Source organism: Salvelinus alpinus, chromosome 30 (assembly GCF_045679555.1).
Source record: "Salvelinus alpinus chromosome 30, SLU_Salpinus.1, whole genome shotgun sequence".
Lineage (NCBI taxonomy): Eukaryota > Metazoa > Chordata > Actinopteri > Salmoniformes > Salmonidae > Salvelinus > Salvelinus alpinus.
Window position 1 is genome coordinate 32,545,019 of NC_092115.1, and position 25,516 is coordinate 32,570,534.

The 25,516-nt window shown below is 43.3% G+C and overlaps 1 protein-coding gene across 3 annotated transcripts in view; it reads right to left on the minus strand.

The window, feature by feature from the left end:
- Positions 1–25,516, minus strand: part of LOC139560447 (voltage-dependent R-type calcium channel subunit alpha-1E-like) — an 82,432-nt gene that overhangs the window by 13,830 nt on the left and 43,086 nt on the right. For all 3 annotated transcript variants that reach the window (XM_071377229.1, XM_071377230.1, XM_071377228.1), the window contains exons 9-31: positions 25,014–25,085; positions 24,425–24,628; positions 23,992–24,104; positions 23,597–23,709; positions 22,916–23,047; positions 22,456–22,525; positions 20,603–20,720; positions 20,241–20,308; positions 20,006–20,073; positions 17,433–18,233; positions 16,946–17,289; positions 16,596–16,746; positions 12,619–12,748; positions 12,465–12,524; positions 12,176–12,282; positions 11,228–11,324; positions 10,888–11,048; positions 10,513–10,650; positions 9,962–10,163; positions 7,993–8,157; positions 7,358–7,468; positions 7,131–7,211; positions 6,728–6,847 (exon numbers count right to left, since the gene is read on the minus strand). In XM_071377229.1, coding sequence (XP_071233330.1) covers positions 6,728–6,847; positions 7,131–7,211; positions 7,358–7,468; positions 7,993–8,157; positions 9,962–10,163; positions 10,513–10,650; positions 10,888–11,048; positions 11,228–11,324; positions 12,176–12,282; positions 12,465–12,524; positions 12,619–12,748; positions 16,596–16,746; positions 16,946–17,289; positions 17,433–18,233; positions 20,006–20,073; positions 20,241–20,308; positions 20,603–20,720; positions 22,456–22,525; positions 22,916–23,047; positions 23,597–23,709; positions 23,992–24,104; positions 24,425–24,628; positions 25,014–25,085 — 3,626 coding nt within the window. The remainder of the gene's footprint in view (positions 1–6,727; positions 6,848–7,130; positions 7,212–7,357; positions 7,469–7,992; positions 8,158–9,961; positions 10,164–10,512; positions 10,651–10,887; positions 11,049–11,227; positions 11,325–12,175; positions 12,283–12,464; positions 12,525–12,618; positions 12,749–16,595; positions 16,747–16,945; positions 17,290–17,432; positions 18,234–20,005; positions 20,074–20,240; positions 20,309–20,602; positions 20,721–22,455; positions 22,526–22,915; positions 23,048–23,596; positions 23,710–23,991; positions 24,105–24,424; positions 24,629–25,013; positions 25,086–25,516) is intronic.

The window sequence follows — 25,516 nt, forward strand, 5'->3', positions numbered from 1 at the left end:
AAACAAGTCAATAACATGGTAGAAAAAAAGAGAATCTATATACAATGTGTGCAAAAGGCATGAGGTAGGCAATAAATCGAATAATTACAATTTAGCAGATTAACACTGGAGTGATAAATCATCAGATGATCATGTGCAAGAAGAGATACTGGTGTGCAAAAGAGCAGAAAAGTAAATAAATAAAAGCAGTATGGGGGGTGAGGTAGGTAAATTGGGTGGGTAGTTTACAGATGGACTATGTACAGCTGCAGCGATCGGTTAGCTGCTCGGATAGCAGATTTTTAAAGTTGTTAAGGGAGATAAAAGTCTCCAACTTCAGAGATTTTTGCAATTCGTTCCAGTCGCAGGCAGCAGAGAACTGGAAGGAAAGGCGTCCAAATGAGGTTTTAGCTTTAGGGATGATCAGTGAGATACACCTGCTGGAGCGCGTGCTGCGGGTGGGTGTAGCCATCGTGACCAGTGAACTGAGATAAGGCGGCACTTTACCTAGCATAGCCTTGTAGATGACCTGGAGCCAGTGGGTCTGACGACGAACATGTAGCGAGGGCCAGCCGACTAGGGCATACAGGTCGCAGTGGTGGGTCGTATAAGGTGCTTTAGTAACAAAACGAATGGCACTGTGATAAACTGCATCCAGTTTGCTGAGTAGAGTGTTGGAAGCTATTTTGTAGATGACATCGCCGAAGTCGAGGATCGGTAGGATAGTCAGTTTTACTAGGGTAAGTTTGGCGGCGTGAGTGAAGGAGGCTTTGTTGCGGAATAGAAAGCCGATTCTTGATTTGATTTTGGATTGGAGATGTTTGATATGAGTCTGGAAGGAGAGTTTGCAGTCTAGCCAGACACCTAGGTACTTATAGATGTCCACATATTCTAGGTCGGAACCGTCCAGGGTGGTGATGCTAGTCGGGCGTGCGGGTGCAGGCAGCGAACGGTTGAAAAGCATGCATTTGGTTTTACTAGCGTTTAAGAGCAGTTGGAGGCCACGGAAGGAGTGTTGTATGGCATTGAAGCTCGTTTGGAGGTTAGATAGCACAGTGTCCAAGGAAGGGCCGGAAGTATATAGAATGGTGTCGTCTGCGTAGAGGTGGATCAGGGAATCGCCCGCAGCAAGAGCAACATCATTGATGTATACAGAGAAAAGAGTCGGCCCGAGAATTGAACCCTGTGGTACCCCCATAGAGACTGCCAGAGGACCGGACAACATGCCCTCCGATTTGACACACTGAACTCTGTCTGCAAAGTAGTTGGTGAACCAGGCAAGGCAGTCATTAGAAAAACCGAGGCTACTGAGTCTGCCGATAAGAATATGGTGATTGACAGAGTCGAAAGCCTTGGCCAGGTCGATGAAGACGGCTGCACAGTAATGTCTTTTATCGATGGCGGTTATGATGTCGTTTAGTACCTTGAGCGTGGCTGAGGTGCACCCGTGACCGGCTCGGAAACCGGATTGCACAGCGGAGAAGGTACGGTGGGATTCGAGATGGTCAGTGATCTGTTTGTTGACTTGGCTTTCGAAGACCTTAGATAGGCAGGGCAGGATGGATATAGGTCTGTAACAGTTTGGGTCCAGGGTGTCTCCCCCTTTGAAGAGGGGGATGACCGCGGCAGCTTTCCAATCCTTGGGGATCTCAGATGATACGAAGGAGAGGTTGAACAGGCTGGTAATAGGGGGTGCGACAATGGCGGCGGACAGTTTCAGAAATAGGGGGTCCAGATTGTCAAGCCCAGCTGATTTGTATGGGTCCAGGTTTTCCAGCTCTTTCAGAACATCTGCTATCTGGATTTGGGTAAAGGAGAAGCTGGGGAGGCTTGGGCGAGTAGCAGCGGGGGGGGCGGGGCTGTTGGCCAAGGTTGGAGTCGCCAGGAGGAAGGCATGGCCAGCCATTGAGAAATGCTTGTTGAAGTCTTCGATTATCACGGATTTATCGGTGGTGACCGTGTTACCTAGCCTCAGTGCAGTGGGCAGCTGGGAGGAGGTGCTCTTGTTCTCCATGGACTTTACAGTATCCCAGAACTTTTTGGAGTTAGAGCTACAGGATGCGAATTTCTGCTTGAAAAAGCTGGCCTTTGCTTTCCTGACTGACTGCGTGTATTGGTTCCTGACTTCCCTGAACAGTTGCATATCGCGGGGGCTCTTCGATGCTATTGCAGTTCGCCACAGGATGTTTTTGTGCTGGTCGAGGGCAGTCAGGTCTGGAGTGAACCAAGGGCTATATCTGTTCTTGGTTCTGCATTTTTTGAACGGAGCATGCTTGTCTAATATGGTGAGGAAGTAACATTTAAAGAATGACCAGGCATCCTCAACTGACGGGATGAGGTCAATATCCTTCCAGGGTACCCGGGCCAGGTCGATTAGAAAGGCCTGCTCGCAGAAGTGTTTTAGGGAGCGTTTGACAGTGATGAGGGGTGGTCGTTTGACCGCGGACCCGTGGCGGATACAGGCAATGAGGCAGTGATCGCTGAGATCTTGATTGAAGACAGCAGAGGTGTATTTGGAGGGCAGGTTGGTCAGGATAATGTCTATGCCTACCTACAGCTCCCACGACCCTGCCCACAGCAAAGTTTGATACTAGCCTATGTGAGATTTCATAACTTTTAAAACCATGACCGGAGAGAGACTGTCAAATACAGCAAAGAGCTGCTGTTTTTATGAGTGAGTTCATGTATACGTTTTATCCAGCACTGTCAACACAGTTTTTTATTCAACACTATTACAAAACATAAAACGGGCTTCTCTCTACTTCCACTCGGGCTGCAGCTGCAATGAATGTGTAGCCAAGTGTATCGCTAACGTTGCATTTTTATTATTAGCAGCAGTTCATTGTGTCTATTTTAATATCGAGGAGTATTTCACTTTCTCTGGTCATAGGCACAACATGAATTTGTGCCTGAGGCAGATGCGGTGCAACTGAATGACTAAATGACTAAATGACTATCGCCCCGTAGCACTCACTTCTGTCGTCATTAAATGCTTTAAGAGACTAGCCAAGGATCATATCACCTCTACCTAACCTGTCACCCTAGATCCACTTCAATTTGCTTACCGCCCCAATAGATCCACAGACGATGAAATCGCCATCACTACACACTGGCGTATCCCATCTGGACAAGAGGAATACCAATGCAAGAATGCTGTTCATTGACTATAGCTCAGCATTCAACACCATAGTACCTTCCAAGCTCATCATTAAGCTCGAGGCCCTGGGTCTGAACCCCGCTCTGTGCAACTGGGTTCTGGACTTCCTGACGGGCCGCCCCCCAGGTGGTGAAGGTAGGAAACAACACCTCCACTTCTCTGATCCTCAACACTGGGGCCCCACAAGGGTGCGTGCTCAGCCCCCACCTGTACTCCCTGTTCACCCATGACTGCGTGGCCAAGCACGTCTCCAACTCAATCATCAAGTTTGCAAACAACACAACAGTAGTAGGCTTAATTACCAACAACGACGAGACAGCCTACAGGGAGGAGGTGAGGGCTCTGGAAGTGTGGTGCCAGGAAAATAACATCTCACTCAATGTCAACAAAGGAGATGATCGTGAACTTCTGGAAACAGCAGAGGGAGCACCCCCATATCCACATCGATAGGACCGCAGCAGAGAAGATGCAAAGCTTCAAGTTCCTCTGCGTACACATCACTGACAAACTGAAATGGTCCACCCACACAGACAGTGTGGTGAAGAAGGCGCAACAGTGCCTTTTCAACCTCAGGAGGCTGAAGAAATGTGGCTTGGCAACTAAAACCGTCACAAACTTTTACAGATGTACAATTGAGAGCATCCTGTCGGGCTGTATCCCCACCTGGTACGGCAACTGCACCACCCGCAACCGCAGGGTTCTCCAGAGGGTGGTGCGGTCTGCCCAACGCATCACCGGGGGCAAACTCCCTTCCCTCCAGTACACCTACAGCACCCGATGTCACAGGAAGGCCAAAAAGATCATCAAGGACAACAACCACCCGAGCCACTGCCTGTTCACCCTGCTATCATCCAGAAGGTGAGGTCAGTACAGGTGCATCAAAGCTGGGACCGATAGACTGAAAAACAGCTTCTATCTCAAGGCCATCAAACTGTTAAATAGCCATCACTAGCACATTAGAGGCTGCTACCTATATAAATAGACTTGAAATCACTGGCCACTTTAATAAATGGAACACTAGTTGTAGAAAAGGCCCACGGAGTTGGTGGAATAATCCTTTAATTCATGGCCATTTGCTCAGCTGGGCCAGGGGACTTTAATTATGTCAGGTGGAATGTCCGACAGATCTCAACTCATTAAAAGGAGGAAATCGCCATCGCCCGACCTCGCTGCTTTCTTTTCCTTAACTCCGTCTAATTCAGACATTCTGTGCGTCCGTGAATCCACGTAAGTCCACCGACTCTGTTACCTTTCATCTGAACTATCTGTTGCAATCAGGAGAGCGGGCCATCAGTTATTATTTATAGTTATTACCGCGGAACGCGGCTTGGAGCGCACGCTTCAAACCTATTGCGTAATGTAAATAGACAATAATCACAGCCCTACGGATCATCACAGGCCAATTATGCCATCGATATCTGGTTAATATGTAATGAAATGACATGTACATATAAAATGTTGTGGAAATTCAGTACTGAAAGACTTGGTCTTGGTAATTTCTTCAAACAATCATCTTTATTTAATATCGATGAATTATTGCAATAATGAGACCGTCAGCCCACCAGTCTTGACTGACTGTTAGGCTGAGAGTCTAGCCTTTACAGACGGTGCACAGTTTTTATATAGCTGATACCAAGATTGCTTAGTCAGTCACTTCTAACCTTCCCATAAGACACCCTGGTTATCTACACAGGATGGTCTTTTACTTAGTTTCCCAGGTGCATGAAAATGAGACAATGAGGCATTGTTCTTAACTCTTCCAGGCTCTCTCTATCTCGAGTCACGCACACCACATCTTGTCTATAGAATGCTAGCTTTTAGGTTTTTATCACCAACACAAATCAATTGTCAGCTTCAAGCTATCTCTAGTAGAACCCATGTCCTCAACACCCAGACTAGCTGCAGGGTGCTAGAGTGGAGACAGCAATAGCAGGACAGAGATATCTCACTGTTCGTTAAGTAAATAATTGTTACATAGCCAACAAATAAGGTGAATACATCATTTTTCCCTCACAGAAGTCAAACTTGAAATATGAAACGTCATTATTGTTTGCTGAACTGATCAATTCTGATATCAAACTGATGGAGATTATAGATTGAATAACCGATCACTGATTTAATTATTTGTATTATTATTCTCCTGATTATGATGAATAGTTACGAGCCTAAATGACTCAATGATGATTCCTATTGACTTCTTATTGAACTGAATTGCTGAATTACGTAAATATGTTAATAATGAGAATGATTGTTATGATTTGACCTTTGTGATTATGAATTTCATACATGTTATTCTGTTTCCTTTGTTATGCAGCAGAGACAGACTACCCAGTAAATATAACACTTTATGGTTAAAGGAATTCCTGCCTCAGTCTCATCCATTCCGTGACCACCTGTTCACCTTCACTGTCAGTCATCCTACCTGTCCAGCTTCCCACACAGATTCCAATAATCTTTCACTAGTCATTTTAATAATGTTTACATATCTTACATTACTCATCTCATATGTATATACTGTATTATATACTATTCTACTGTATCTTAGTCTACGCCGCTCTGACATTGCTCGTTCATATATTTATATATTCTTAATTCCATTCCTTTACTTAGATATGTGTGTATTGGTATATGTTGTGAAATTGATAGATATTACTTGTTAGATATTACTGCACTGTCGGAGCTAGAAACACAAGCATTTCGCTACACCCACAATAACATCTGCTAAACATGTGTCTGTGACCAATAAAACGTGATTTGAACTCGAGTTTCGCCATCAGGTGGAAGACTGGCCCTTTCTCTGGTCAGTCTCACCGGAGGACAGGAAGAAGAGAGCAGAGACGGTGAGAGGCAGACCCTCTGCTGCTCTCTCCCTCCCGCTGAGACAAATGCCATGTTAAAATAAACTGGGGACTTGGAAATCTCCGACTTCTGATTTCAGTGCGTTCAAGACAACTGTGAACTCGGTGAAAAAGATCAGACTGGGGAAAATCGTTTTGAACGGTCATCCAACTCGGAAACTCTGGCATCTTTTTAGAGCACCGACTTTCTGACCGGATGTTCACTGATGTTATGATTTGACCTTGTTTTTTCCGAGTTCCCAGTTGTCTTGAAAGCACCATGACCATCAGATGCTGGTACCAGTCCAGTAAAATAAAAATGTAAATTATTAGCAAATTATTTCAATTTATGCTCAGCTGTGCCTCGCAAGTGCTACACTAACTGATCTATCTTGTTATCCGAGCTCGAGTTTTCAAGACTTCTGAGAAGAACAATATTGGCAGGCCAGGAATATCGGCAATATGCTGTGATAATGTATTAGACCTACTGCACAAACCTCATTCATACAGAACTGTTTTTATTAGTTTAAAGTTACATTTATTAAGTCAAGTAAAAAAAAATTGTGAGCGGTAGTTCTCGGCTTGCTTTTTGACTGAGAAAATGATCTTAACTCAGAAAAGGTTGGTGGTCCATCGTAGTGTACTGGGACCAGGGACATACAAAATAAAGACTGAAAACCATTTATATTAACAAAGTTGGATATTTATTAAGTGGACATGAAAGATGGTAAAACTAGGGGAGAACATGGCTGACCTTAAAGGATTGTACGAAGGTCCAGAGCAGGATTCGTATGGTGTAGCCCTGCCTCAACAGCTTGATCAGCCTGGCAGCCCGGAACAGCTTCAGGAAACTCATATTGAACGTGTTTATTGACTGAGATAGACAGACCATAGGAAATATAGAGAGGTGGAGACGGCAAGGAATATACAGAAAGGAGAAGGGTCCGGGGAGAGAGAAGGTGTTAGAGAAATGACAAAGACATAGGCAGATAGGGACATATAGAGATAGATTTGATTGAAAGGCACTCAAGTGAACAAAGTGAGTTTACAACTTTAATAGCCTAGTTTTTACTGAGAGAAAAAGCTTTACAGTACTACCACCTTGGGAATTAGAATTGGTACAAAGTAAAGGTTAAGGAGCTAGAGTGAAATATTACCTGTAAGTCCACAATGATCTCAGTGATGCTCCCGAGCACGGTGATGAAATCAAAAATGTTCCAAGTGTCTCGAAAATAGTTCTGTCAGGGGACAAATGAACACCATTGTAAAATGGCAAGGCTTCTTTCTTGAATGGAAAAGATTATATCTGTACATGCTACCATGTCATTGGATCAGTTAATTACATTTTGCCAACAGTTCAATAATGTCCTACTGTCTTGCTCACCACAAAACCAAAGGCCATGATCTTGAGGATACACTCCAGGGAGAAGAGAACGGTGAAGGCTGTGTTCAGGTGCTTCAATACTGTATCATACGCTGCTGGAGCGGAGTTGTACTGCAGATAAACAGGACACAGTCAGGATAATACCGGGATGTATCAAACAGTGAGCAGGTTGGCATTTATTGAGATGTTTCATGTACTGGAGGCAGCTCTGCAGAGTGGTTACTAGCCAAGTCATAAAATCTGAGTTTAAACATAACCCTAACCTTAACCACACTGCTAACCCTAATACCTAACTCTAACCTTAAATTAATACCAAAAAGCAAATTTTTGTTTTAACCTATTTTTATGATATAGCCAATTTGACTTTGCAGCTGGCCCATCTAGTGGAAACCTCTCAGTTCTGCCCCCAGGGTACAACTCATGACAATAAATGTCAACCTCTGCAGAGCGATGGCAAAGAAGAGGGTAACATATTTAATACAAAGAGTCTGAGATGTGTAATATTAAACTGTTATCAGACAAACAGGGGCACACTGGGCTTTCTCCTATGGATTTGAGTCTTTGAGAGTGAAACTAGATTCTAACAAAGGCCTGTCATGTTTATAAGCTCTGTTAAAAATATATAGGTTCCATACCTTCATCATGAGCACCACAGTGTTGAGGGCAATCATGACCAGCACTGTGTACTCAAATGACGGTGACACCACAAAGTGCCACAGCCTGTACTGGAAAGTCTGTCTGTTCTGAGGCATGTAGCAGGTCAGGGGCTTGGCACTGATGGTAAAGTCAATGCATGCCCTCTGATGGAGAGATAACAAAAAGAAGAGGGGAAAAAATCAGGACTTAATCTGTTACGAGTATTGTGATCAATAAAAAGTATATATCTGATCAAGATACCAAGATGGTTATTGTATGTGAATCAATTTCATGAACTCCTGTAATTGTACAGTGCATTCGGAAAGTATTCAGAACCCTTGACTTATTCCACATTTTGTTACTTTACAGCGTTATTCTAAAATGTATTACATTGTCCCCCCATCAATCTACACACAATACCCCATAATAACAAAGCAAAAACAGGTTTTTAGAAATGTTTGCAAATTTACAAAAATACAAAAAACTGAAATATCACATTTACATAAGTATTCAGACCCTTTACTCAGTACTTTCTTAAGCACCTTTGGCAGTGATTACAGCCTCGAGTCTTCTTGGGTATGATACTACAAGCTTGGAATGCCTGTATTTGGGGAGTTTTTCCCATTCTTTTCTGCAGATCCTCTCAAGCTCTGTCAGGTTGGATGGGGAGCGTCGCTGCACAGCATATTTTCAGGTCTCTCCAGAGATGTTCGATCAGGTTCGGGCTCTGGCTGGTCCACTCAAGGACATTCAGAGACTTGTCCCAAAGCCACTCCTGTGTTGTCTTGGCTGTGTGCTTAGGGTCAATGTCCTGTTGAAAGGTGAACCTTCACCGAGTCTAAGGTTCTGAGTGCTCTGGAACAGGTTTTCATCAAGGATCTCTCTGTACTTTGCTCTGTTCATCTTTCCCTCGATCCTGACTAGTCTCCCAGTCCCTGCCGCTGAAAAACATCCCCACAGCATGATGCTGCCACCACCATGCTTCACCGTAGGGATGGTACCAGGTTTCCTCCAGATGTGACGCTTGGCATTCAGGCCAAAGAGTTAAATCTTAGTTTCATCAGACCAGAGAATCTTGTTTATCATGGTCTGAGAGTCCTTTAGGTGCCTTTTGGCAACTCTAAGCGGGCTGTCATCTGTCTTATATTGAGGAGTGGCTTCCGTCTGGCCACTCTACCATAAAGGCCTGATTGGTGGAGTGCTGCAGAGATGGTTGTCCTTCTGGAAGTTTCTCCCATCTCCACAGAGGAACTCTGGAGCTCTGTCAGAGTGACCATTGGGTTCTTGGCCACCTCCCTGACAAAGGCCCTTCTCCCCCGATTGCCCAGTTTGGCCGGGCGGCCAGCCCTAGGAAGAGTCATTTAAAAATTATGGAGGCCATTGTGTTCTTGGGGACCTTCAATGCTGCAGAGATGTGTTGGTGCCCGTCCCCAGATCTGTGCTTTGACAAAATCCTGTCTCGTAGCTCTATGGACAATTCCTTGGTTTTTGCTTTGACATGCACTGTCAACTGTGGAACTTATATAGACAGGTGTGTGCCTTTCCAAATCATGTCCAAACAACTGAATTTACCACAGGTTGACTCCAATCAAGTTGTTGAAACATCTTAAGGATGATCAATGGAAACATTATGCTCAAATAGCTAAATTTCGAGTCTCGTAGCAAAGAGTCTGAATACTTATGTAAATAAGGTATGTGTTTTTTATTTTTAATACATTTGCAAAAAATGATAAAAACCTGATTTCGCTTTGTCATTATGGGGTATTGTGTGTAGACTGATGAGGATGTTGTTTTATTTAATCAATTTTAGAATAAGACTGTAACATAACAAAATGTGGAAAAAGTCAAGGGGTCTGAATACTTTCCGAATGCAATATATTTGTGTTGTAAAAATTTGTGTATGAGTGAAGTATGTTTAAGCTACAGTAGACTGGGAGTGCATTTGTATGGCGCTTTTCTGTCCTGTACCTCATTTTTCTCTAAGCTGCACTCCTCCATCATCTTATCCCCCTGCTCCTGGAAGGTGATGATGATGAGAGCAACGAAAATATTGACAAAGAAGAAAGGGAAGACCACGAAGTAGACGACGTAGAAGATGGACATCTCCATCCTGTTGCCCCGACTTGGACCCCTGTCCTCCTCTGTCACATCCACAGAATGCTGCAGGACCCTGGAGGGGAGGAGAGAGAAAGATAGAGAAAGAGAGAATAGTAACACTCTAATGTCTAAACAGTCTCTCTGAATCCCCTATCAAATGGCATTCATTTGGTGTAAGAGCATACACTTAGAAAAAAAGGTGCTATCTAGAACCTAAAAGGGTTCTTTGGCTGTCCCCATAGGAGAACCGTTTGATAAGCCCTTTCCACAGAGGGTTTGACATGGAAACAAAAAGCGTTCTACCTGGAACCAAAAAGGGCTCTACCTGGAATCAAAAAGGGTTCTCATATGGGAGACAGCCGAAGAACGCTTTTGGAACCCTTTTTTCTAAGAGTGTAGGGCTGGGAACATCAGGGACTCACTGCGGCCAGCCCTCTCCAGTGGAAACAGTGAAGAGGGTGAGCAGAGCCCAGCAGACATTGTCATAGTGGAACTCATGTCTCTTCCACTCCCTCTTCTTCACTTCCTTCTTGTCTCGAGCGTAGTCTATGTAGTAACCTCTGTAGGAAACAGAATGGTGGTTAGGGGACAGAGCCAGAGGAGGTTGGGATTCCTCTGATCACTCACAAAATGGGTGGTGTGTGGATGATCACAACTTAATGGTATTTATTTATTCATTCGATTATGAAGAGATAAATTAGTACGGTCAATGTGTATATCTTTGTTTGTTCCAGTGTGCGTATTGTAAGAGGGGACAGTAGGCAGTGTGTATATATATATCTGTGTGTTTGACTCACTGGCACTCCTTCTCTGTGTCCATGGAGCTGTCTGTGCAATAGAAGAACTTTCCCTTGAAGAGCTGCACGGCGATGACAGCGAAGATGAACATGAAGAGCTTGTAGACGATGAGGATGTTGAAGACGTTCTTCAGGGACGTCACCACACAGTCAAACACTGCCTGTATAGGAGAAGGAGAGATGATAACGTAATGACATGGTAGCACAAATCAAAGGTAAAAACCCACATTCACTGGAAATTCCTTGAAAGGTTTCATTCATTTTAATGTAGAAGCCAAGGTCGACTAAACACTGACATGTTGGCAGATGAACATAAATGAACATATACACAGTACATTACCTTGAGTTTGGGGAGTCTCTTGATGGTCTTCAGAGGTCGTAGGACTCTCAGGACCCTGAGGGACTTGATGGTCTTGATGTCTCTGCCTTTGTTGTTCCTGTTAATGTAGACATGTGTTTTAGTGTGCTGTGGGGACAGGGAAGACACACGCACGCACGCACGCACGCACACACACACACACACACACACACACACACACACACACACACACACACACACACACACACACACACACACATTAACAAAAAAGATCTCAATCTATCTTTTGATGACAAACAATACTATAAAGAACATTTTCAGAGTAATATGAAAACACTTGTATTCAGTACTTTAAAGTTTTGTAGCTGAGTGGGAAGTATCAGACAAAAGACATGGCGAATCGTGTACAAGAAGTATGGGAAGTGCATGAGAATTCTATGAGAAGTGTATGACAAATTGTACATGACAAGTATGAGAGTGAGAAGTGTTTGCTTTACCCAATCACATTCCTGGAAGCCCCAACAGTGATAAATTCCCCAGGAACAACAGAGAAATAGAAGCATAAATAGAGATACACAATGAGGATCACAGTTACAGCTATATCCACAACAGAGAAATCAACACACAGTCATATCTATGTATAAGGCAGAGGAGAAGCACAAGTTCATTAACCTCGCAACCCAGAACGGAATATTTTGTGCGCTAGCTAGCTATTTGATTACGTTACTAGTCTGTTAGCCTACAAGAGACTGAAAGTTATTTAACATGTTCACCTGTCAGAGGGGAAAGAGTTAAACAAAGAGATAAGAAATGTAATATTTATATCCCCGCATGAGGCATCAACCAGAAGATGAATGTCAGACACTTAGTTTTATATATTTGGAGATATGCTACAGTGCAGTGTATAATATATGTGAGTCAGTGAGTCAGTGTGATTACTAATCCAGCACCAGAAGTATTGTGACTCACGTCAGAGCGAAGGCGAACAGAGCTCCCACCACCACGATGAAGTCCAGAATGTTCCACAGGTCACGGAAGTAGGAGCCGTCGTGCAGAAGCAGGCCCAGGTCAATCATCTGGAGGACACACGCACACACCCACATACACAGGACAACATAGATACACACAAAGACACACACACACACACACACACACATAAGACAACATAAGTTACTACACTAAAAACAATGTTACAAGTGTATTTCTGTGCATAGTTTTAGGAGGTTCGTAATTGATCGTTTCTCTTTGAGTATCTCACCTTTATGATCATTTCAAAAGTGAAGACTCCAGTAAAGACGTAATCAAAGTAACGGAGAACCTAGAAAAGCAAAAACACATCCAACAATTACGTGAGAGGAAATACACATCTTCACGTCACTGACACAAACATTCCAGATTCATATTGAACTTACCCTGTTTCTGTCAGAGTTGGTGCACACAGGGTCTTCAGCAGCCAGAGCGATGCTGCTAGCCACGATCACCAGCAAGATGGTCATCTCAAAGTAGCGCATGGTCACCATATAGTGACAGATCCTTCTGATCCTACAGATCAAAAAAGAGAAGCGGAGTTGACAGTATCGCATCCACTTATGGTCGCTCATACAGGCTCAGAAAAGAGGGTACAGAATTGTACGTAAAGGGGTACAAACTTGCCACTGTAGTGGTACCCTCTAAGGTAATTGTACCCTTGTAGTTTGTACCTTAAAAGAGGCAATTGTGTACCTTAGGGGACAAGATAGAAAAAGGTACAAATGTGCCTTTTTAGGGTACCCCGACAGTGACAAAGCAGTTTGTTCCTTTTAAGTGGCAAAAAGGACATCTTCTCTATACCAAGACCCTCATATGTACACACCTCTCTGCAATCCTACTTCTGACACCAATGTAGCGAATTCAGCCCTGACCAGGACTTGAACTTGAGTCCAGCCAACACCTTAACCATTATACCAAGATATCTGTACCTCTTGACATTGTCTCTCAGTGTTGGGTCAAGGCCAGGCACCGCACCCAAATAGGGTATTTTTATTCCATGAATCATATCACAATCAACTTTAACCAGTTGAATGTGGACACAAATTAGGTTATATCTAATTAAGTATGCACATATATTCTAATAAAGTTTTCTGGCCACTGATGAAGTCAGCCTAAATATTTTTGCTTCATTTTGTTAAGACACTTCATGACTGGATTTTGAGATAGCAGATTGGTTAAGGGCTTGTAAGTGTACACCTGTTGTATTAGGCGCATGTGACAAATACCATTTGATTTGAATTGAGATTGTGGATTAATACTTTTTACATACTAAAGAAAGGTAGATATAATGAATGTGTCAAATTTTGGGGAAGAAAATGTAATCTAAAATAAACATTTGACAACATATCAACAATTCCCTATGTATAAATCTGGAGAGTAGGTGTAAAGATAACACCACAAAATCTGGTGAATGCAGATGCTTCTGAGGCTGGGAAAAATTTGTTGGCGTATGGGAAGAGTCTGACTTTCGAGTAATGGTAGTTACAGACAAGCTCACTGAATTTAGAGTAACAAACGCCAAACTCCTATTTAGACCCAATCACCATCTTTTCAAAGTAAGTTACTACATTTAGACTAGTTTGTAACATTCTCTATGAAATGGGCTTTTAAATTATGTGTAATTCAACGTTGTAAGCTTTGAAATGATGGATGTATAGTTGAAGTCGGAAGTTTACATACACCTTAGCCAAATACATTTAAATACAGTTCCTGACATTGAATCCAAAAAACAATTCCCTGTCTTAAGTCAGTTAGGATCACCACTTTATTTTAAGAATGTGAAATGTCAGAATAATAGAATAATAGTAGAGAGAATGATTTATTTCAGCTTTTATTTCTTCCATCACATTCCCAGTGGGTCAGAAGTTTATATACACTCAATTAATATTTGGTAGCATTGCCTTTAAATTGTTTAACTTGGGTCAAATGTTTCAGGTGGCCTTCCACAAGCTTCCCACAATAAGTTGGATTTCAAAAATGGACATACACAAAATAGTCAAAATTGGTGAAGTGAAATGAAAAAAATTTAAAACGGAAAAGTTGTGCGTGCATATTTAAGTTTTTATGCTATGAAGCCCCTAAATAAGATCCGGTGCAACCAATTACCTACAGAAGTCACATAATTAGTTAAATAAAGTCCACCTGTGTGCAATCTAAGTGTCACATGATCTGTCACATGATCTCAGTATATATACACATGTTCTGAAAGGCCCCAGAGTCTGCAACACCACTAAGCAAGGGTCACCACCAAGCAAGCGTCACCATGAAGACCAAGGAGCTCTCCAAACAGGTCAGGGACAAAGTTGTGGAGAACTACAGATCAGGGTTAGGTTATAAAAAAATATCAGAAACTTTAAACATCCCACGGAGCACCATTACATCCATTATTTAAAAAATGAAAGAATATGGCACCACAACAAACCTGCCAAGAGAGGGTCGCACACCAAAACTGATGGACCAGGCAAGGAGGGCATTAATTATAGAGGCAACAAAGAGACCAAAGATAACCTTGAAGAAGCAGCAAAGCTCCACAGTGGAGATTGGAGTATATGTACATAGAACCACTTTAAGCCGTACACTCCACAGAGCTGGGCTTTACGGAAAAGTGACCAGAATAAAGCCATTGCTTAAAGAAAAAAATAAGCAAACACGTTTGGTGTTCGCCAAAGGGCGTGTGGGAGACTCCCCAAATATATGGAAGAAGGTACTCTGGTCAGGTGAGACTAAAATTGAGCTTTTTGGCCATCAAAGAAAATGCTATGTCTGGATCAAACCCAACACCTCCCATCACCCCGAGAACACCATCCCTACAGTGAAGCATGGTGGTGGCAGCATCATGCTGTAGGGATGTTTTTCATCAGCAGAGACTGGGAAACTGGTCAGAATTGAAGGAATGATGGATGGCGTTAAATACAGGGAAATTCTTGAGGGAAGCCTATTTCAGTCTTCCAGAGAATTGAGACTGGGCCGGAGGTTCACCTTCCAGCAGGACAATGACCCTAAGCATACTGCAAAAGCAACACTCGAGTGGTTTAAGGGGAAACATTTAAATGTCTTGGAATGTCCTTTTCAAAGCTCAGACCTCAATCCAATTGAGAATCTGTGGTATGACGTAAAGATTGCTGTTCACCAGCGGAACCCATCCATCTTTAAGGAGCTGGAACAGTTTTGCCTTGAAGAATGGGCAAAAATCCCAGTGGCTAGATCTGCCAAGCTAATAGAGACATACCCCAAGAGATTTGCAGCTGTAATTGCTGCAAAAGGTGGCTCTACAAAGTATTGACTTTGGGGGGGGTGAATAATTATGCACGTTCAAGTTTTCAGTTTTTTTGTCTTATTTCATGTTTGTTTTACTATAACAAATCTTTTGCATCTTCGAAGTGATAGGCATGTTGTGTAAATCAAATGATACAACCCCCCCCCCCAAAAAAATATGTAATTCCAGATTTTAAGGCAACAAAATAGGAAAAATACCAAGGGGGTGAATACATTCGCAAGCCACTATACGTGACAGGCGGTCCTCATGAGAGCCAGTTTCATCATAGCGCTTGATAGTTTTTGCGACTGCACTTAAAGAAACTTTCAAAGTTCTTGAAATGTTCCATATTGACTGACCTTCATGACTTAAAGTCATGATGGATTGTCGTTTCTCTTTGCTTATTTGAGCTGTTCTTGCCATAATATGGACTTGGTCTTTTACCAAATAGGGCTATCTTCTGTATACCCCCCTACCTTGTCACAACACAACTGATTGGCTCAAACGCATAAAGAAGGAAAGAAATTTCACAAATTAACTTTTAAGGAGGCACACATGTAAATTTAAATGCATTCCAGGTGTCTAACTCATGAAGCTGGTTGAGAGAATGCCAAGAGTGTGAAAAGCTGTCATCAAGGCAAAGGGTGGCTATTTGAAAAATCGCAAATATAAAATACATTTTGATTTGTTTAACACTTTTTTGGTTACTACATGATTCAATATGTGTTATTTCATAGTGTTGATGTCTTCACTATTATTCTACAATATAGAAAATAGTACAAATAAAGAAAAACCCTTGAATGAGTAGGTGTTCTCAAACTTTTGACCAGTAGTGTACCTCTGAAGATACATTATGTTTATTTGGATATTTTTGTACTACAGGGAACAATATGGGACTCTAACCATACGTTTTTCTCTGAGAGTGAGAGTGCTGTACAGCTACAGTGCATGAGAGAGTGTGTGCAGAGAGAGAAACACAATAGCCTACGTATACTAAAAGGGATCAAAGAAACATGTTTCTGAGTCCTTTTATAAAACTGAACTGAATTGATTAGTATCGCACTAGAATGCATGCCAAGACATGGCCAGGAAGGAGAGTCTTACGGATTGGAGGCCTTGAAGAGGAACATGCTGTCAGGAGGTACAGGTTTGGGCGGGCTGGCCTCCTCCTGCGCCTCCTTCTCCTCCTGCGCCTCCTTCTCCTTCTCCTTCCTTTCAGGCTGGTACACCTCCATCTCTTTGTTGCTGTGTAAAGCTAAATGTAAATTGAAGATAAAACCTGTTATTTGACCTGGCTCCTGCCGGGCATGGCAAAAAAAGTCCATCGTTATCGTTACCATCCTTGTTCCAGCAGGAAACGGTACAGAACAGTCAATGGCAATTACATTGCTCTCAATTAACTAGAACGTATCAAGCTACGAATGTCGGTCAAGAGCGACTATATGGAAGCATACCTGTCATAGGGATGATCTCCAGCAGTGGCTGTTCTCCAGACATCTCTATGATCACACTAGTCTGACTGTCTAGGACTTGGCCTGGCTCCTCACCCTCCTCACGGTTCAGGGAGGCTGGGTTGTTCTCTGAATCATTGACCCCGGATGCTGCCTGGAGCTCTGGGGGGTCTGTGAACTGTTCTGGGGCTGGCTCCAATGGAGGGTCCTGAGACAGGGGCTCACACTGCCCAGTTTCCCCCACCTCGCCCTCCTCCATCTGGGGTGGAGGGTCCAACAGGGGTGGGGGTAGGGACTCAGGGAAGTCATCACATAGGGGAGGCTCAGGGATGTCTGCAATACACACTCTGAAGAGGAGGTGTATGGAAGAAAATGTGTGGATGTGTTTAGACACTTAGCCAATCCTAATGTGGGCCTGAAGTCTTATCTCATGAATCACAATGCCTTAACCCTTAGCGTAAAAGAATGGAACCTAGCACCACTGTCTTACCTCAGATGCTCTTCTTCACTCTCTAAGTTGACAATGCTGGCTCCTTCTTCCTGGCCCGACACTCCTCCCTCCACCTCAGCGACCTCTTCTTTGTCCGTCTTCTCCTCTTTTTCTTCTTTCTCCTCCCTCTCTTCTAGTATCTTCCTCTCTCTGCTGCCTGATTCTCTGACCTCCTCATGTGGGGACTCTCTGCTCTTGGCCTCAGCCCGGGCCTCACGATGACGGTGCCTCCTATGCCGAGCCACCCCTCCCTCCTCCGCCCCCCCAAGGCCAGGTCTGAACTTCCGGGCCACCCTGTGCCTCCTGTCCCCACCGGCGGGTCGATGGTGCACTGCTCTCTCCTCAACCAATGTAAACAGAGGCCTAGGCTCAGAGTCTGGAGGTTCCGGCAGCTGGATGGCGATGGACATCGGGGGTTCAGGCATGGGCATGATCCCGGACATGGGCGACTCGGGCAGGTGTCCGGGACTGGTGTCTGGGGAACGGGTGGGTGCACGGTAGGCGGTGGTAGGGTTGTCAGTGGTGTCCTCGGTGGGGCTGCCTCCGAACAGCACCTCCTGGCTCTCCATCTGGCGCCGCTTGCGTAACTGGTTGGCCCTCTGCTCCCACACGGATCTTCCGCCTCTTCCTCCTCCTCCTCCCCCCCTCCTCCGTCTGTCACGGCGGTTGGAGAAGGCGTTGGCCCCATTGGGGGGCTGGTCAGCTCCGCCCGGGGCGTCGCTCTCCTCCTCCTCTTCGGGGACGGCCATACGGCCCCTGTGAATGGCCTTCTTCCTACGGAGATAGGGCCTCCTCCTCCTCCTACAGAGCACAACACAAAGCCTGTCACTAGAGGGCAGCATCACGCCTATGTCATATGTACACTTACATATCAATGAAATACTAAATACAGTATAAACATATTACATATTATATAACATTGTATGTATTCATGTATGTATGTAAGTCAATAATGAAGTACGAAAATTGCATGACATATATTAACATTTTGACTCAGATATATTGCATATTGTATGGCTAAAGATGAATTGAATTCACATATTGAATTATCATCAAATAAAACAAACATCCATAAATTCAATTGAAATTCAAATTATGAAAGTACCTGGGAAGAAAGCACACAAACTCAAAAAGCCACAAAAACAAAAAGGAATAGTGCAGGATTAAAATAGGGAAATACTGTTATATCTAGAAATTAACTTCTTCTTCTAAGATAAAGGAAATGGAATTAGGTGTGACAGGAGTACAGACAAACAACTTTACTTACGGGTATTCAAACTCTTTTGTAGTCCATGTAATCAATGAGTGATTGGTTGAAAACAAGACATTAGTGATTTTGGAACAAAGACAGAACAGAACCTTGTGACACAGTCCAAAACCAGGTCAAGGGTCAAGGCCAATGGTCAACAGACGTCACCTTAATGCCAGTCTAGTATATTTGGTTATATCTTATTTTATTTTTCTTATAATTATATTTTATATTTGGCATGGGGATTTGGCTTTGACGGCTTGATAAATGGATCCAAATCCTGTTCACTTAGAAAAATCATTATTTCCTAAGTAGTGACAGTGGATGTTTATAAATCTTATCAGATAACAGTGGTTATCCAAGTTACAAATTGTTTCACCTTGACCGTACAGGGGCAGTGGTAGAATTTAGACTGCTATATTTTGTCATATCTATTTGGTCAGTGCCACATAACAGGCATAGAGTAACAAGACAACATGATGGAAGAAGCATGACATAACATTACACCATAGTACAGTATATGTATCAAAAGCAGCACCATCTTGATAGCTCTGAAACACATAGGACTGACACTCAAATATGTAGTAACAGACAAATGACAGTCAGCGTAACGTGCCTGGAGAAGATCAGAGGACAGTACAATCCATGCATCCTTTTCCCCCCTACCTGTACCTGTTACAGAGGGAGCAGAATGGTTGGTGGTGCTTATACACTAAGCACATACTATGCTTATATTCTATAATTGCCCCGTCATTTGGTTTTATTTACCTGTTGACTGACATGCACAAATAAACAAACTCTAAAAAAATTAAAACATGCGCATATGACTGGCCTGTTATCTTTCTTAATTTACCTGTTGAATGACATGCTCAAATAAACAGAAAAAAAGTATAATTAAAATCATGCATTATCCTTTAGCAAGTCCCCAGAACAACATCAGATTCGTGAGCGAAGATGCTTGTAATCACTAGGATGTGCGCCTCATCCCTTATTTCACTAATGCAATTACCATTACACATGCTATGTGACAGGCAGGTATACATACATTTTCCACACTCAGAACATGCCTCTCTAACCCTGAAGACTCATCATGCAGCTGTACGCAAGGAAAATAAACATTCTTCCTGACGCCTACATCAGATTCTCAAAGAGAATAGTGGATCCTTATTTTTCTGTGGGTGTTACGGCTGTGTAATCGACAGATATTGAGAAAGCATCATGATCACCCCTCAGATTCAATCTCCTCCTAATCATCATCAAGACTAGGCCAAAGTAGGTGACTGACCAACTGCCATTGTGATAAAAGTATAAACAGAACACTCACTCAGACATCGGGCCATCTCTGCCTCTGGCGTATCTCGCATTGAAAAACTCCTCTTCCTCCTCTTCGTCCTAAAAAAGGTCAAATAAAAACACAAAGTCATTTACATCCCACAATTAGTTTATGATATAGGGCAGATATGGCTTTAGGTCATGACCCTTACACATTTCTTTGAAAGCACTTATTTTAATTTAAAGATACCCCATTCCGTAAAAACTCTTATAACAGTACTAGACACCTTGGTGAGTTCCTGTGCGTTGGCAAGGTTATCCACAGCGATGGCCAAGAAGACATTGAGTAGTGTATCTGTTCACAGTATGGTCAAGAGTCACAGGGATGGATGAAACTGCAATGCATGAATTAGGTTGCTGTCGGACAGTTCCACAAAACATCTGAAATACGTTTAAAACAAGTGGAATCGCTTTAAAGGGTTATCCCCTGGGTTGAACTCAGTGCATCTTTTCCCCCAATAAATCAACCCATCACCCTACTACCACTTTAGGTCTATGCTACAACTTTCAAAGAAAAAGAAAGATACATGTAAACCTATCGACAATGTGAGCAGAATCTGTCAATTGTGGTTATGTTGAGCAAGGATACAGTTCCCAAACAGGGTGAGCACTATGAAGTATATGGAGGACCACATGCCGTACTGCACTCCTCCTTGGGAGCGGATGCCATTGTACATCACCTCATTCCAGTCCTCACCAGTCAGAATCTAGATTGAAAAGTACAATATCTATAATGATCAGCCTCTTGAAATCTGAATGAAAGTAATACGCAAACAGAAAGCATAAAGTGCATTAGGAAAGTATTCAGACCTCTTGACTTTTTCCACATTTTGTTACGTTACAGACTTATTCTAAAATTGATGAATTGTTTTTCTTTCTCATCAATCTACACACAATACCCTATAATGACAAAGCAAAAACTAGAAATATCACATTTACGTAAGTTTACTCAGTACTTTGTTGAAGCACCTTTGGCAGTGATTACAGCCTCGAGCATTCTTGGGTATGACACTACAGGCTTGGCACACCTGTTTTTGGGGAGTTTCTCTCATTCTTCTCAGCAGATCCTCTCAAGCTCTGTCAGGTTGGATGGGGAGCGTTTTTCAGGTCTATTTTCAGGTCTCTACAGAGATGTTCGATCGGGTTCAGGTCCGGGCTATGGCTGGGCCACTCATGGACATTCAGAGACTTGTCCCAAAGTCACTCTTGCGTTGTCTTGGCTGTGTGCTTAGGGTCGCTGTCCTGTTGGAAGGTGAACCTTTGCCCCAGTCTGAGGTCCTGAGCGCTCTGGAGCAGGTTTTCATCAAGGATCTCGCTGTACTTTGCGCCTTTCATCATTCCTTCGATCCTGACTAGTCTGCCAGTCCCAGCCGATGAAAAACATCCCCACAGCATGATGCTGCCACCACCATGTTTCACCGTCGGGATGGTGCCAGGTTTCCTCCGGACATGACGCTTGGCATTCAGGCCAAAGAGTTCAATCTTGGTTTCATCAGACCGTAGAATCTTGTTTCTCATGGTCTGAGAGTCCTTTAGGTGCCATCTGGCAAACTCTAAGCGGGCTGTCATGTGCCTTTTACTGAGAAGTGGCTTCCGTCTGGCCACTCTACCATAAAGGCCTGATTGGTGAAGTGCTGCAGAGATGGTTGTCCTTCTGGAAGGTTCTCCCATCTCCACAGAGGAACTCTGGAGCTCTGTCAGACTGGCCATCGAGTTCTTGGCCACCTCCCTTACGTTGGCCCTTCTCCCCCGATTGCTTTGGCCGGGCGACCAGCTGTAGGAAGAGTCTCGGTGGTTACGACCTCTTCCTTTTAAGAATTACGGAGGCCATTGTGTTCTTAGGGACCTTCAATGCTGCAGAAATGTTTTCATGCCCGTCCCCAGATTTGTGCCTCGACACAATCCTGTCTCGGAGCTCTATGGACAATATCGTCAACCTCATGGCTTGGTTTTTGCTCTGACATGCACTGTCAACTGTGGGACCTTATATAGACAGGTGTGTGCCTTTCCAAATCATGTCCAATTCATTGAGTTTACCATAGGTGGACTCCAATCAAGTTGTAGAAAGGGAAGGAGTCTGAATACTTTCCGAATGCACTGTATCTTATAAAATGCTAACACACAAATACATTATGGGCCATAATTTAATCACATCGTTAACAGGGTTATTTCTCCCTGCAGAGTTAATAATGTCAGAACTAGTATTACTTGATTTGTCACGGAAACCCAGTTTATGGTTTTGATCAAACATTCTTCCATATTTCACAGCTCTGACATGTATGTGCATATGTGTATATATGGGATGCTAGTAGATGGAGGGGGAGGTGAGCAGTGTTGTTCCATTTTGGCCCTGGGGGGTTGTGGGAGATATTCCCGGGTAGGTTATGTGTGTCACCATGGAGAAGCCAGTGAGAGGGACGGTCTGGAGTGTATGAGCCAAACCTGGAACACTGTCATGATGGCAGCTGGAAACGTGTCAAAGTTGGCAGGAGTGTAATCTTCAAAGATGAACCTAAAGGGAGAGAAAGAATGGATGGGCAGATATGACCGGGGAAGAAGAGGAGGAAGAAGTAGGAAGAGGAGGAGGTGGACATTTCTATTTTCAACTAGACGTGTAATTTCAGGTCTAGGAAATCCTTCAATTTCCGACGCAGCAAAACAAAACATGGCAAGCTTCAAGCTGCTTCTGAAGTTATATTTGTAAATATATACGGTGACATGATGATGGGCAATACACATCATTAGTCAATGAACAGATCAACTGAAAATACATTCATGGGACCTGGGACTTCTGCATACCAAAACATATTGATATCCTAATATTGGTGAAGCACTGAATCGCTATCCTGAGATCAGTGACACCGTATCTAATAAGTGAACCCAACCCTCTGGTTGTGCTCACCTGCCCCCAAAGAGCTGCATGCCCAGCAGGGCGAAGACGACAATGAAGAGGAAGATGAGGAAGAGCAGACTGATGATGGACTTCATGGAACTCATTAGAGACACAACCAGGTTCCTAAGAGATGCCCAGTACCTGGTCAAGAAAAAGGAAAGAAGGTTCACATACAAAATAGACAGACCTCAACATCTTCCGTTTGTCATTTTATTGTATTTTGGAGAGTATTACATTGTACTTACAGCAGTATAACCAATGCTGACCCTACATTTACATTTACATTTGAGCAATTTAGCAGAAGCTCTTATCCAGAGCGACTTAAAAAAGTGCATTCATCTTAAGATAGCTAGGTGAGACAACCACATATCACAGTCGTAGCAAGTACATTTTCCCTCAACAAAGTAGTTATCAGACAGGTCAGTGCTAGTAGGAAAAGACAGCAGTAACACTAAAGCTGACCCTACCCTAACCCTAACCATAGAATGGTAATACATTGTACTTACAGCAGTAACACTAATGCTGACCCTACCCTAACCTTTAACCTAGAATGGTAATACATCGTACTTACAGCAGTAAAAATATTGCTGACCCTACCCTGACTCTAACCCTAGAATGGTAATACATTATACTTACAGCAGCAACACTAATGTTGACCCTAACCCTCATTCTGGTTGATGTCCCACTCACTTGGTGATCTTAAAGATCCTCAGGAGTCTCAGTGCCCTCAGGACGCTGATGCCAAAGGACATGCCAGGCCGGAAGAAGCCCCACACCACCTCAAAGATGCTGCCAACTATCACCTGCACGGGAGAGACACCACGCAACATTCAAACACCATAAGAGAAGTTTAGACAAACCTGTATCATTAAGAACACACAGTAGTCACCAATATAGGAAAGTATCACATAACAATAGGACTTAATTGTCCATATTGTTAGAAATTAAATGTCTTGTTGTTTTTCATAACTCGCTAATATAACACACCTTGATTCACCTGTACAACCATAAGAAAATCTTATGTTGCCACACTTCTAAGTCCTGGTTCACCATAAGCTAACATGGAGTAAAATGCATGAACTCACTCCGCAGTCGAAGCAGTTGAAGGAGGAGTGGAAATAGAGCCGGAAACCCAGGCCGTACATCTTTAAGAACATCTCTGCCAAAAAGAGCCCCAGGAAAACAAACTCCGCATAGTCTGAAGAAAGAATAAATCACTATGAATCAAAGACTGGGCAAATGTTCACAGTTTTTTCTCTGTTCAAACAAAGCTATTTAGCTTTTTTTCATGTTAGAAACTCTGTACAACAGAAGAACCACATCTCCATAGTCTAGAAGTATATTTGAAAGCCGGCCAGATTGCATTGATAGTTTGCTACTGTAACTGTAAATACACTACATAGCCTATACTTAGGACCTGGAGTTTCTTCTGAATGTGCAATCGTTGTTGTAAAAAGGGCTGTAAAAGACACATTTTCATTCATTGATTGGTTGATTGATAGTCCAGCCCAGACGTACACAAGAAGGTGGAGAGCCATTGGGGCTGGTTATGATGTACGATGGCCACACAGATGGTGTTGAGAGCCACCAGGCTGAGGACGGTCCAGTAGAAGGTGTCGGTCTTCACCATGCGCCGCAGGGAGATACGCAGCATACGCTCCTTACGACGTATATACGCTACCGGGCCACGCCGCACTGTCCGGATCCGCATACGAGGTGCTCCTGGGGCAGGAAGAATGAGAAGAGAGGAAGAGAGGATGAGTAAATAGAAAGAAAGAGAGCGAGAGAAAGGATATGGAGAAAGAAAAAGGTCAGGGTTGGAGAGGAGAGAGAAAGGATATGGAGAGAGAAAAAGGTCAGGGTTGGAGAGGAGAGAGAAAGGATATGGAGAAAGAAAAAGGTCAGGGTTGGAGAGGAGAGAGAAAGGATATGGAGAAAGAAAAAGGTCAGGGTTGGAGAGGAGAGAGAAAGGGTGTTGAAAATAATAAATATGTCAAATAGAGGTCAAATACAGTAGATATTGGGGAAAGAGACCAGAAATGAAGGTGGAGAGAAAAACAGCAAGACGCCTAAATATGAGGATCTGGGCTGTGTGTTCCTCTCTCACCTATAGTGGAGATCTCTGCATCCCCAGGACCTCCTCTATGCTTAGCATTTTTACTGGTGGCCCGCTTCAGCACTGAATACACACACAACACAAAATTAGGACAACAGAGAATATCTCCAATAGCATAGATAGAACAACAGATGCTTATAAGCATAACGGCACAACATATTTCACTTGCCAGCCATTTTGTCCATAAGGAACGACAAACTAGTTATAGAGATAATGATATATTAATGGATGGAAACGGTAATGTTGACATACTAACTTTCAGGGCAAACTGACTGAAATACTCTGAACATGAGAGGAAGGAGGAAGAGCCAACTAAATGTGGCTTTATTGATGGCACCTTTTTGTTAGGTTGATAAGGTATGGTGTAAATGAAAGTGTCATTCTCGTTTTCCAAAAAGGAGTGAGACTAACAAAAACATGATAAAAACAAGACGATATATCACTACAGGCGTGCGCCAAGCCATTTTCACCTTGCTGTTACCAAGACACCCGCG